At 44.7% G+C, this 12,796-nt stretch overlaps 1 protein-coding gene across 15 annotated transcripts in view; it reads left to right on the top strand.

Annotated features, from left to right (window-relative positions):
• The window catches only part of LOC115393585 (calcium-activated potassium channel subunit alpha-1-like), a 65,503-nt gene that overhangs the window by 42,504 nt on the left and 10,203 nt on the right, over nt 1-12,796 (top strand). For 8 of the 15 annotated variants that reach the window (XM_030098642.1, XM_030098640.1, XM_030098644.1 and 5 more), the window contains 6 exons: nt 770-943; nt 2,974-3,006; nt 6,449-6,542; nt 11,009-11,132; nt 11,517-11,741; nt 12,567-12,759. In XM_030098642.1, coding sequence (XP_029954502.1) covers nt 770-943; nt 2,974-3,006; nt 6,449-6,542; nt 11,009-11,132; nt 11,517-11,741; nt 12,567-12,759 — 843 coding nt within the window. Of the gene's footprint in view, nt 1-74; nt 84-769; nt 944-2,973; nt 3,007-6,448; nt 6,543-11,008; nt 11,133-11,516; nt 11,742-12,566; nt 12,760-12,796 lie in introns of all 15 variants that reach the window. The other 7 variants (XM_030098651.1, XM_030098650.1, XM_030098648.1 and 4 more) reach the window with 3 other exon arrangements.

The following is a 12,796-nucleotide window of genomic DNA, read 5'->3' as shown; positions in this document are numbered from 1 at the left end:
TCCTGCTGCTTGGGAACGTGGCACACCATTCTTTAAAAACTTAACAAACACACAAAAAAAAAAACACATAATAGTGATATATAGTGAGTAATGAAGATTTGTTTCCACTCTGAAAATGCACCGATTGAAGCGAGCTGTCTGAATGTACCGTTTGTGTTGCATGTGTCGAGGTTTGACGCTGCCTGGATTCCTTTTCTTTGTTGTTGTTTTCATGTGCACGTCTGCTTCTTATAACCGAGAAGAGAAAGATCCAGTAAAATCACGAGCGAGAGTTGTATATTGCATTGAAAAAAAAAAAGTGTTAGAGGATCCGTTGTTATTGTAGCGTCTCCTGCATCCACATCTCATCCACGCTTGCTTGGAGTCAGTAATTCTCAAGACCACCAGCAGATGTCCTCGCTGCACTTTGTCAAAAGCAGCTTCCTGGAGAAAAGAGCACATCTTGACAGGAACTAGGATGAGGAATGGGGGGGGGGAGATATCTTATTTTAAGGAAAGCACTTTATCATTTGACGTATTTACCAAAAATGGTGTAATTCACAGAGATGACAGCAAAAAAACTTCCTGCCCAATAAACCCGGAACTGGAAGTTATGTAATCTACCTGGACAAGCACACACGTGAAACCCCCTCCTAGACGGCGTTGATGTAGTTGATCCCAGCAGCAGCAGCTTTCCTCTGTGCCCTGTCTCTGTCCCCTCTCCCTCCAGAACGGCCCCCCCAGCATTAACCTGCTCTTCCTCTCCTCTCGTCTGAACCCGTGACTGTAGCCAAGACGGCCGCCTACCAGAAAATGAGCCTGGCATGTTGTTTTGATTGCGGCCGCTCAGAGCGGGACTGCTCTTGCATGCCGGTTAATGTGCGTTGTAACACGGACTCCCCTCGACGGGACATCCCACTCTCTGCTGTCTCTGTTAATGATTGCTCGACCACTTTACGTGCCTGTAAGTTGTCGCCATGATATGTGCCCTTCGCTGTGTGTAACATGCACTCTGTGAACTGTGCTGCGTTTTCTGTAGCTTGTCTGGCTCCAGCAGCTGTCGTCGTCACCGTCATGGATATAGGTGTTGCTTCAGTGTTTTATGATTTTCAGTGAGAAACCGAGAAAAATCTCTTCTTAAAGGAAATTCCACCCAAAGCCTTGACTATAGTACAAATCTGAAGATGCATGTCCTCGATTAAAGAAATATAATATAGTGAAACTTCATCTTTTTAAGAATAACCTAAATAGCATCAATTTAAATCTAAATATTTTACTGCAGGATGAGATATGAGGAGAGAACACAAGCCTGGAGAATGAGGAACTGTGCCGTATCGTTTTAGATTTTAGTGAATTGACCTGAACCGAATTGAGCTGCTAATGAATTCTTAATTCAAGTGTGATCTCCCCCCCCCCTTTAAAGCCAGAGGGCATGTTAAATACACGCTGACGTATTGCACGAGGCATGAGGAATGTGTCTGAGGCTGCCCGGCGTTGATACAATATGCTGGAAAACACTGTCGACTGTCATACGTTCTTAGCGAGCGCCCGATGATCAAAGCGCGTCCTGCGTGTAGCCGGACGTCCACGGGCGTCTCCACCCCGGCGCTGTGAGCGCCGCCCGGCCGCAGCCGGAGCGGATCTCCAGTTCCTGTCGACACGGCGCGGGGAGACGCGCCGAGCGGGGCCTTATGCGGCCTGACATGGAAATTATGTTTGCATTTTCATTTTTGGAGTGCTACCGGTTGTCATGAAACTCGGCCTGACAGTTCCTAACCACCAGGCAGGCGAGTGGCCCCCGCCCCTCTGCTTTCCCCTCGTTGTGGGACAGATGCTAGCCTGTTAGTCCTGTGACTCTGCTCGCGCCCTCCGATTGCAGGCGACAGATGCCAGGACCAGCAAGGTCCCCGTTTGAACATCGCTGTCACTGTCCTGCCTTAAGCTCAATGCATGACCTTTATTGTAAGCAAGGGGTTGAAATAAGTTACTAATGAGCATGTGTGGGACTCACGGCTGCAGAATGTGACTCACAGGAACTTCCGTGCATGTGAGCAGGTTGTCCAGGGCAGGGCGGAGGAATGGGGACCAGCTTTTGGAAAAGACAAGAAAATAAATAAATAAATAAATAAGCAGTAGACGGTGACACGCTGTAGGTTTTGCTGCATGCACACCTCCGACTGCTGAGGTCCATAATGAGGCACGTCTGGACATGGAAACCTCCTTCAATAGCAGACGTCAGGCTGAAACAGTTTAATTTCTTTATTTTAAACCTGAACTGTATAAAGAGGCGGTGTCATTTTGAAATACAGTCATTCTCTGCATCAATTAATCTCACCAAAGAGAGGAAATAAACAACAAATCTATCATTAAAATGAGAAATGTTTTAGTAAATATGTGGGGTTTTTTTTAGGCTAAAAATGTATGGCTGTGTTTAGCAAAAATATCAAATTGGTCCCACCTTATGAATAAATTAGCCTAAAACTAAATTCATGGGGAGGGTTGCAGGTGAAAAATGAGAAAAATGTGGGAAAACTATAAGTAAATCTTGAGAGTTTAGAGATTTTTAACTCTTATTGTGGCCAAATAAGGATTTAGACATGAAAACACAGGCTTTCAAGAAAATTTAAAGACCTACAAACTAAAACTTGACGTGAAAGCCTTTTTCTAATCTTTATTAGACTCCGATGTGACTGTTGGTATGTCAGGTGACGGTCACACCTCCAAACCTGGACACTGCTCCTCAGTTTAAGCTCACTGACCACATTGCTGAAAATCATATTTCTAACTGACCTGCATTTTATTTCTCATTGCTTTTTCCATATTGTCTTCAAGGCACGTCTCCTGTTTTGCTTTTGTTTTTTGTTTTTTTAAGTGCCTTAAAGCGAAATCCTTCCAGCTTTCAGTTCACAGTTGTTACTTATGATTTGCTTTTCATTCCAGCCTGTTTTATTTTTCTTCCTTGTAACCTGTCATTCGTCTCATCATTTTCCCCAGCTAAAAATAGCTATAATGGATATATCAAATCAAGTAAGTTTTTTTTTTATCTTCTATTGTACTCCCTCTGTTTTCCAGTGGCCTGTTTCTAACCCGTCCACTTGTGCTTCCTCAGCTTTCATCCCATGAACTGTCTCTAACCTTCTGTGTCTCGCTGTCCAGGCCATCATCATCCATCACTGTGCCGCGTATGCAAAGCATCAGGAACCTGCTTCGTGTGCGTGTGTGTGTGTGTGTGTGTGTGTGTGTGTGTGTGTGTGTGTGTGTGTGTGTGTGTGTGTGTGTGGTGTCAGTTCCCGCCCAGCAGTAGATGGTGCTACTGCTTCACTGTGAGGTCGAATGAACCGAAATCGGCACTTCAAAAACAAACAAAAAAAAAGAAATCCATGATTAAGACGCCGGAAGCGAACGGCAACGCAATAAATTATTCCCGCAATCCGTCATTGTAAAGCAAGATTTGAGGCATCGGAGTGTTTAAAAGGCAGAGAGGTGATCTAATCTCCCCTCTCAGGAGTATGAACCTCGTGGGCTGTCCACTTTAACAGGATCTGTGACAGGCAGCAAATATGCCACATTGTGTTGTCCTGGAGAAGTGCTGTGCATGTTTGACACGGGGCAGATGAATAGTGGAGGTCTGGAGCAGGGAGGATAATCTGCTAGACAGCTGACTGTTGAAATAATCATCTCTCTTCTCCAGTTTTAGCTCCCAGACATTTTTTTGGACTTGGTGGTGGTGGGGGGAAGGCGAAGAAAGAAAAAAAAAACATGCCTCTTCTGTCTATTTTATCCTCACCAGCTTTACCTCCATTATATCACTTGTGGTTGATGGGATACCAAATTCATTCTGGCCTCATCAGGAATAAACCGCGCGCCGCAGCTCGTTGCTGCTAATCCACATTGTCACCTCCTTGTTCTGGTGGCATAACAATTGCCGGAACACCTGAAAGCATATTTATTAATTCATGTTTATTATAAATATCAAAGTAAATGTCAAATCGAACATTTCATTGGTGGCTATATGAAGTGGTTAAGTGGTGTTAAATAAAAATGAGATTTTTTTAATTATTCAGCCATTAGCATTCGTGTGCCAGAAAGAATTACCCCCAAAACCGGTGATTGTCCCTTAATTATGATAAGAGTCACAAGATGTTTTATTAACATACACACTGCAGGTCCTATTGAAGTCAGTATAAATCAGATCCGGTGTTTAAAGTCGAAGAATTAAAGGGTGAGTTCACTCTAATCACAAAACAAATAATTCATCTTTTCACATCTACTGATTCATGCTGATATGTTGAAATGGTCTCAGAGAGAGAATTCAGTCTGTAACAAGCACAATAAAGAGGAACTACACTGCGTCTGCCAGTGTAGAATAAAGAAAATAATTATTATCATTATTATTACGTCCTGGTTTTCCATTAGAGCTCCCCAGACTGCCTCTGATTGGTCAAAAACTACACATTACAGTGAAACACAGGTGGAAACAGTCTCACTAATGTATAAAATACAGAAATTCTTCCAGGTTTGATCAGGATGAGTCTAATTCATTATTTTCTTTAAAATGGGATAATCTAATTGTAAGTATTCTAGAACCAGCAAAGCCTCGGGCCTCTGCTCGATCTCTGATCCTCCCCTAGAAGGTCTGTGACCCAAAGTTAAACAGCACTGATCTCCAGGATTTTACAGGATAATTTGCATGAAGTGCTCCTTACTCTGCAGTGAAATGTTGACACAAGGCTTGTTTGGTATGTTTTAATAGTTTTATCTTCCATTGAAACTGTAGAGGATGAATGGAAACAAGGGATAAATCAGGGATCTGCAAGAAGAAGAAGTGAACCATGCTGATGCTGTACAGCTGCTGATTTTGACTCCTCTTCATTCAGCAGTGAACGACGCCCCCCTAATCCGGCCGCCAGCTTATCAGTACAAGTCCGCCAAACCGAACCGCCGCCCCGCCCGGCCCGCCGCGTCAGTCCCTTTGGTAAACAACCGCGAGGGGAGCCTGCTGCCCCCCGCCAGGCCCCCCGCTCTCAGACTGAGCCTCACGGGCCCCGGGGACCTGGTCCAGGTGGGCCGGGCGGCGGCGGAGGAGGCCGGCGGGCTGCAGCGGGCGCGCAGCCTGCTGGTGAAATACAGACACCGCCACGGTCGCTGCGGTAACGCCACGCTCGGTCAGAGGCAGCGTAAGGCCCACCTCCACCCCCCCACCACCACCCCCACTCCTCTCCGTCAGCGCGTTTGGCAGGCCTGTACTCAACAACGGCACAAACAAAGCATGTGCTCGCCAGTCTGGAGTGGTAGCATGGACAGCATTCCGTACTAATGACCCGGCGTGTGCAGCTGTCAGCTGTGAAGCATTAAATATTAAACAGGCCGAGCGCCATGCGAAGGGCCAGCGTGCTGGAGCATCCCTCCCTACTGGAAGCCCCCCCCCCCCACCCCCCACAGTGCTTCAGCACTCTCCATTATGGTGTCAGTCTTTGACATGCTAGCAGTGCTTGAAATCATGTGTTCATCTGCAGAAGAGGCATGATCTTTGAAACTTTATTAATTTTAATGTAAGCCCTCGCAGCTTTAGAGAAAAAAAAAAAAAGAAAAAACCCCTCTCACAGCTTGAACCATCAGTTAAAAGACACTCAAGTGTATTTTCCACGACCTATAACAAGCTATTCCCACTGAACGACGGCTGTTAAAGTGCTATTAGTGAAGCACTTCTCTTCCTCCATGTGTTTATTTTACCAGCGACTGCGACGGAGTCGAGCTGTTTTTCCTCGGCTGCGATATTAGCTTGTGAAAATATTTGCCTGATTACTTTACTCCGGGGTAAAACTTATAATTCGTTCCCTATGAAGAGCTCAGTGCTCTTTGGTGAAGTGATAAAGACAATGTCTGAGGGGCATCTCGGCTGTACATAAATCACTCTGGCAGCAGGACCAACCTAATCATAGGAGCCAAGGGCAGCGCTCTGCAGATGAAGGAAGACCAGCCATCCAGATGGGAATCAGCACTGGCACGAAAACCACTTTATTTGAAGTGCTGCGTGCCTAATTTTTTACAGGTTATTATTTTAATTAAAAGAGAATGTGGCTGATTAGTGGCCAACAAGAAGCCTTCCAAGTCCGGGTCTGAACAAATCCGTGCTGACAACGAACCGAGGTATTAGTGGCGCGAGGTGATCCGAGTGAGCGAAAGGATGACGTGTGAATTCCACGTGCGCGCAGCGATGATTATAACCTCACAAATCAGCAGTCGGCATGATGGGTGATGATGGCGCCGGTGCATGTTTTCATCTTCATTCATAGTCTCGCCAAATGATTTGCTGTCCATCGCACTGTTTTCTGCCCCACACCCCGTCTCTGTTCGTCTCTCTGTGTTCCCCGACCTCACATTGTGCAGTGTGTGTTGAGGTTTTGTGGGTTTTTTTGTCTCTTTTTTCTGGTCATTTCTTCCCTCACACTCTGGCGTCTTGTTGCAGTTGAAGAGGATCAACAGTCGACGCTATCGCCCAAAAAAAAGCAGCGTAATGGAGGCATGAGGAACTCTCCCAACTCCTCACCCAAGATCATACGGTAGGTGATGATGGAGCCTGATCTGCCAGCAATAATGGCGCCAATGAAGGCCAAGTTCGGTTGAGAACCTTGATTGTCAATACTGTTTTGTTTCATGATAGTGCAACATTAAAGAGGTTCTAGTTTCTCACAATTCTGCACAATGTTTAATGTTACAGTTGAGTCAATGTATATCCCTAAATCCAAACACACCGATTGATAATAATCTATTTATTTTTTCACTCTAGGCTCAACTTAAGGGAAATCCTCAGATATTTTTCTTTCAAGAAAAGAGTCCACTGTGTAAACTATTTGTTTCATCTACTGTATAACACTGTGCGGGCCCCATGCAGTCACCTTGTCTTCTTGCTAGGTTTAAAAAGATGAACATGTGAAATGTGAACTCAGATTATGTGTTGAAAGCTCTAAACTTTCCCCAACATGCGATCCACGTTTGCAGTTTTTCGGATCCCTGTGAATACCAGGATGAATCCAGTGTTTGCGGGGCTAACTAGTACCTATATCATGGGGAGTAGCTGGAAGAAGGTTTTCTGTGCTGCGGCTTTCATGTAAAAACATGTCAGACTCGTGGAGGAGCTCGATGCCACGAGGTTTCATGTGACACCCGCAGACTGCAGCTCTTAAACAGGCCTGGCACTAATGACAGCAGCAGGCAGTCAGAGAGGCTCTAAAGGAGAGATCGCCCAAGGCTATTCATCTATTGTCGGATCCCTCTGAGGTCTTTTCGGCACGTAAGGCCACAGATGATATGTATCATCACAATGAAAGTCGAATTCAAATGCTACCTTGCTTTTATCTTGTCTCATGGAATTAAATCGGCGCGTATTGATCTTGACTGGAGATAACACTGTTATTCAACAAGAGCCCATTACAGGGATGATAATAGTAATAGTCACTGTCATTAAGTGCCATGCTATAAGGAGGCCAGGGATGTGTGTACACAGAGTGGAGCAGTGCGCGTGAAATTTAATTAAAACTGGCAGATGAACGCGTGACATTCTGAACTCAAACCCACACATGTGCACCGTGTGTAATGATGGTATATTTTACATATCAGCAATAACGCGGCAGTTCTCAAAAGGGCTTTTGTTGCTTAATACTAAATACACACCGACATTAGCATTTCCTTTGATCCGGGGCCTCCGTTTTTCAGGTGCGTGTTTGCCCCGGTTCGATTTGGTTCAAAGTGATGTTAGAGTTTAAAGCGCTGAAGGTGATTTCTGCACTCGGGGAGGGGGGGGGGGGGGGGGGGGGGGGGGGGGGGGGGGGCAACAAAAGAAGGCTTTTCTTGTGCTGTAGCCATCAGCTAGATATCGGCCCATCAAACCAATCCATCTACTTGCCATGCTAATACGCTGCAGTACAGGTGGATGTGTTATTTCACTCTGCATCTGCTGCCGACATGCCGGAGAGGGATTTGCCGCGGTAGCCTAAGGGATACTTCATTGCAACAAGCAGAGTAAAAAAAAAAAAAAAAACATCTGGGTGTATACTATATCAAATGTGTTTTTACAGGACCTGCGGCCTCAAGGCTGTTGTAAATAAGTAATGATCAACAGATTGGCTGTGGGTTTTGAAGAGCAAGCCTTTGTCAGTTTGTATGATGGGGAGGGTTTTCAAAGACTTTGCCTTCCTGCCCTCGGTGCTCGTGTTACAGTGAGCCGGCGCAGTGATGCTGAAATGGAAGATCTACATAATGCGCGTGTGCGCCGTCGACTTTACGTCTCTCCCGCGTGTCATTACGCTGCTCAAAGAAGACACCTGGCCTTATGTTGTGCGGCCGCGACGTGTGAAGCCTCGTCAGACACTTAAAGAAGTGAATCATGCCGCCGATCGGACACTTTCACTCCCGAGTCCCAACAAACTAACACGTCCTGTCCGCGACTCGGCGACGACGACCTCGCTGAAATTAACACCATTTCCACGGGCTCTCTGATGGGTCAGAAGACACGTCTAACTGCGGGACGTCACAACGCGTTTCGGTCACGCCGGGGCGCCGTGACACGCACGTCATGTCTGCCGCGGCACTGCCGAGGCAATCGGCAGCGCAGGGTAGTGACGGGCCGTCACGGCTGACAGTGAGCGATAGCTATCCTGGCAGAGCTCTGCCTCACCAGTCATCTCCGCAAGGACAAACCGAAGTGACAGCGGCTCTGCTGAGTGACTGGGGAAACATTTGACTTTTGATGAAATATTTAGCCGAGGTGTAAAGCCACTAAATGCTCTCACTCTTTGTAGGATGTGGATTTTTTTTTTTTTCAAGTTTATGATATAGAATGAATTGCATGTTCTCTTTTCATTATAAAATGAGATTTTTAGGCTAATCTCTTTATTGATTTTGGATCAAAACGGCCATTTATGGCAGTATGCTTTGTTTTGAAGTCAAACTTGAAAAGATAAATATATGGACAATTCCGTTATCATTTTTCAAAGATAAAGAAAAAAAAATGAGATATATCCCAAAGCAGTGTGAGATCTGACAATCTATCTGTTCCTCTTATCATTTGCATACTGCAGTGTGCACATTACATGCCTTTTCAAATTGAACCAGCGTCAACAAACTGGTAAAAAGTGGCAGAAAAGACATTTTCTTGTCTCGCCGCTTCTTTTCTTGAGAGGACATCCAGATCTTGCCTCGGGGTGTATGAGCCCAAAGGCGGGTTTTTCCTCCTCGGGCGTCTCGGGGGACACGGTTTGAGCTGACACTTTCATGCATACTTAACATGCGAGGTAGCATTCTTATGAAGTCCTCACGTAGATTAGAGAGAGAGACGCTGCGGTTAGGGGGAGGAGAGACGAAGCGTTTAAAAGGTTTTGGACAGAGACAGAAGACTGCTGTCTGGGTTTTGACAAGATAACATCTTCGGCGGTGATCTGAATCTGACAGAGTGGATTTAGTGCAGCGGGAGCTGTGTGGGCAGCGTGCGCCGCTCCGGAGCTGCCCGGTCACCGGCAGGCCAGTCCTCTGCAGCTGCAACTTTTTCTCCTCGTACTGGAGTTTTTTTTTTTTTATCCACAGCTTAAAGTCATGCAGCAAATAAATATAATCGCACAAAATGATTGATATCTTCTCCTCATATTGTCTTGTTACTGAACTGCATTATCTTTTAATCTTTTACATCAATGGTCATGATTTCATCTTACGATATTTAGCAAAAAAACGGTTGTGTTGTGTATTTTATTAGTATGGCATGTTACATGTAAAAATTATACAGAAAAATACTGTTGTAATTATTTTAATAATTAAGATTGTCCTTTATACAGAACAGTATTATGCTCCATTTTGTTTGTTTTTGTTGTTTTTCTTCCCCACATGTTTACTTTGTAGGTAGTAAATTGATCACAAAGAACACTGTAAACAGTATTGATGTGGATTTTATTAGTTTTTTGATCTTTTATTTGATATGTACCTCCATTTTTAAAGAATAGCGTTGTATTTATTTCATTTACTTCATTTCATCATTTTCACTTTATTTATTTCTATTTCTTCATATATTTCTATTACGCTGTTTTCTTTAGTATGTGCAAAATTGTGCCTTTTATTACATAGAACAGCATTGCATTATTTAACTTTATGTAGTTATTGTGATTTTTATTTCACACCGTCTTAAGATTCTAGTATGTAGAACTGTATTGCAGTACATTTCATTTGTTATTTCATTTTAAAGCTGAGCTATGTTCCACCTGATTGTACGTATTTTCTTAATCTTTCATATTATGTAAGGTTCTTTCATACATCCTGACTGACCGTCATATATTTACAAAAGTGATCATGTACCGATATAATAGTGTGATTTGTTAAAAGGAAATTCCTACACAAGAGATTAGATGCACTTTAAGAACTCCTGATCTAGTTTATCAGCTAATTCGTAGCACTGAAGTAAGTGTGCAGTGAGTATTTCATGAAGGAGCTGAACGTATCGTATCAGTGTCTTCAGCGTAACCACAGGTACTCGTGCTGGGAGCCTCCAGTGGTCAGCGAGGAGGCTGAAGTTCACCGCAACACCCACTGAAATGTCCCGATGCCCCGTTTAAACATTAATACTCTTCACTTTGGAAAGCAAATATGTTCGGGCAAATTGCTGAAATATTTAAAGTCTGGTCTGTTAAAGCTTTTACCACGCCGCGCACGACGTCAAAAGCTGTATGCAGTAAGGGGGCGTAATTGCATCTCCGTGCTCATGCCAGTCAGCGCGGCGTGCCGCTGCCATCTCCTTCCGCCTGGCTGCTGCGGCTGATGTCGCTCCGCTTGATGACATGGCACTTCTGCTGGCATTTCTGCAGATGGCCTGTGACAGGAACGAGCCCGGAGAGGGAGGGGGGGAAAGTAGCGAAGGAACTTCTTTTGAAAACAAATGGTGTTTTTTTTTTTTTTTTTTTAGTAGATTCCCAACTATTTAGGATAAAGGTTTCCGTCTTGAAATGTAATGAAGTTCATCCGGTTCTCCGTCTTCCCCTCTGATCAGACACGACCCTCTCCTCATCCCCGGGAGCGAGCAGATTGAGAGCATGGACGAGAACGTGAAGAAATACGACTCCACGGGGATGTTTCACTGGTGCCCGTCCAAAGACATCGAGAAGGTCATCCTGGTGGGTCTCGCCGCTCCGCCCGGCGCTCGCCGTTTGTCCCTGACACTCTTCTCCCCGGTGACAGATGTGTCATGTCATAAAGCACCATCAGAGGTTGACAGGGCACTTAAACACTCTGTAATGAGGTGTTTGACATGTCATTTGCTCTGCAGAGGCCCCGTACATAGAACATTTCTTGGACTAATACATATGCCATTTTTCAAATTACTCGCCGAGTCTATTACAGTCGTGAACCGCATGATATATTTCACGGGGCGAAGAAGCTGACTGGGAAAAAAAAAAAAAAAGGAGAAAGCACTAACATTAGCTGGAAGCTGTGCCAAACTCCTGTCATAAACATCATGCTTTAATGCCCCCCCCTCCTCCTTTTTCTCCCCCTCTCAGACCCGGAGTGAGGCTGCCATGACAGTTCTGAGCGGTCACGTGGTCGTGTGCATATTCGGCGACGTCAAATCGGCGCTGATCGGCCTGAGAAACTTCGTGATGCCGCTGAGAGCGAGCAACTTCCACTACCATGAGCTGAAGCACATCGTGTTCGTGGGCTCCCTGGAGTATCTGAAGCGGGAGTGGGAGACGCTCCATAACTTCCCTAAAGTCTCCATTCTGCCAGTGAGTACTGTTTGAATTCTTTAAGATATCAAACCACGAGATTCTTGAAGTTTTGCATCAACATGGAGAGGAGGAACTTACAGTTGTAAGCTCAATATATAGGCCTACTAAAATTTGAATTAAAAGCCTGCAAATAGCATCAGAGAAGATTTATGCTCTTTATTGCTTTCTGATGACAATAGCTGGGGTGGGGGAACTGAAGGGTTAGGATGCATTTAATAGCACTGTAAAAGGGTTTCATGCTGCACTTAAAGTGGTGTTAGACATTAAGATTGGTATAGCTTATGCAGGATTTCTAGTATTTATGAGAATTAGAATTGTCAGTTTCTGTTTCATACACCTCAGAGGAATAAAAACATTGTCCTGTGCTCCTTTGAAACCACATTTTATGGACTGTGCAGAGAAAACTTCAGTTAAACTGCATCCATGTTCAAACTTACAGAAACCTAAAAGTGATATTTTAAACAAATTACACATTCCATTATTATAGTATAAAGTCTTAGCCACTCAAATGTTAAAAAGCTGATGTAGTCATGATGACATGACCTTTGCCCCCAGTGCTGCCATCTTGGCTTCCTGCATTGGTCTGGGTCTCAGGTTCGTTCATTCAGTAGTGCAGCTACATGAAATGGGACTTAAAAAAAAACAAAAAAAAAACCTGATCATGCTATTTTTAAAGAAGTAGTGTGAATGAATGACTTTGTTCCCAAAGCCGTTACAAGTCTTAAGTTTGACGACTGTAATGTCACCATTTGTATCTATCGACTCAATCTCCGGCCCCGCCGAGGTGAGATAACAAATTCTCTCCTTCACTTCTCCTCAAAGGGCACGCCGCTGAGCCGGGCGGATCTGAGGGCTGTCAACATCAACCTCTGCGACATGTGTGTCATCCTGTCAGCCAATCAGAACAATATTGACGACGCATCACTGCAGGACAAAGAATGCATCTTGGCGTCACTCAACATCAAGTCCATGCAGTTTGACGACAGCATCGGGGTCTTGCAGGCTAATTCTCAAGGTAAGGAGCGCCCTATCATAGTTCAGTGCACCGCCTG

The sequence above is a fragment of the Salarias fasciatus genome, chromosome 8, assembly GCF_902148845.1.
Source record: "Salarias fasciatus chromosome 8, fSalaFa1.1, whole genome shotgun sequence".
Classification (NCBI taxonomy): Eukaryota; Metazoa; Chordata; class Actinopteri; order Blenniiformes; family Blenniidae; genus Salarias; species Salarias fasciatus.
The sequence above is the reverse complement of the archived record's forward strand: the minus strand, read 5'-3'. Positions and strand labels throughout refer to the sequence as shown.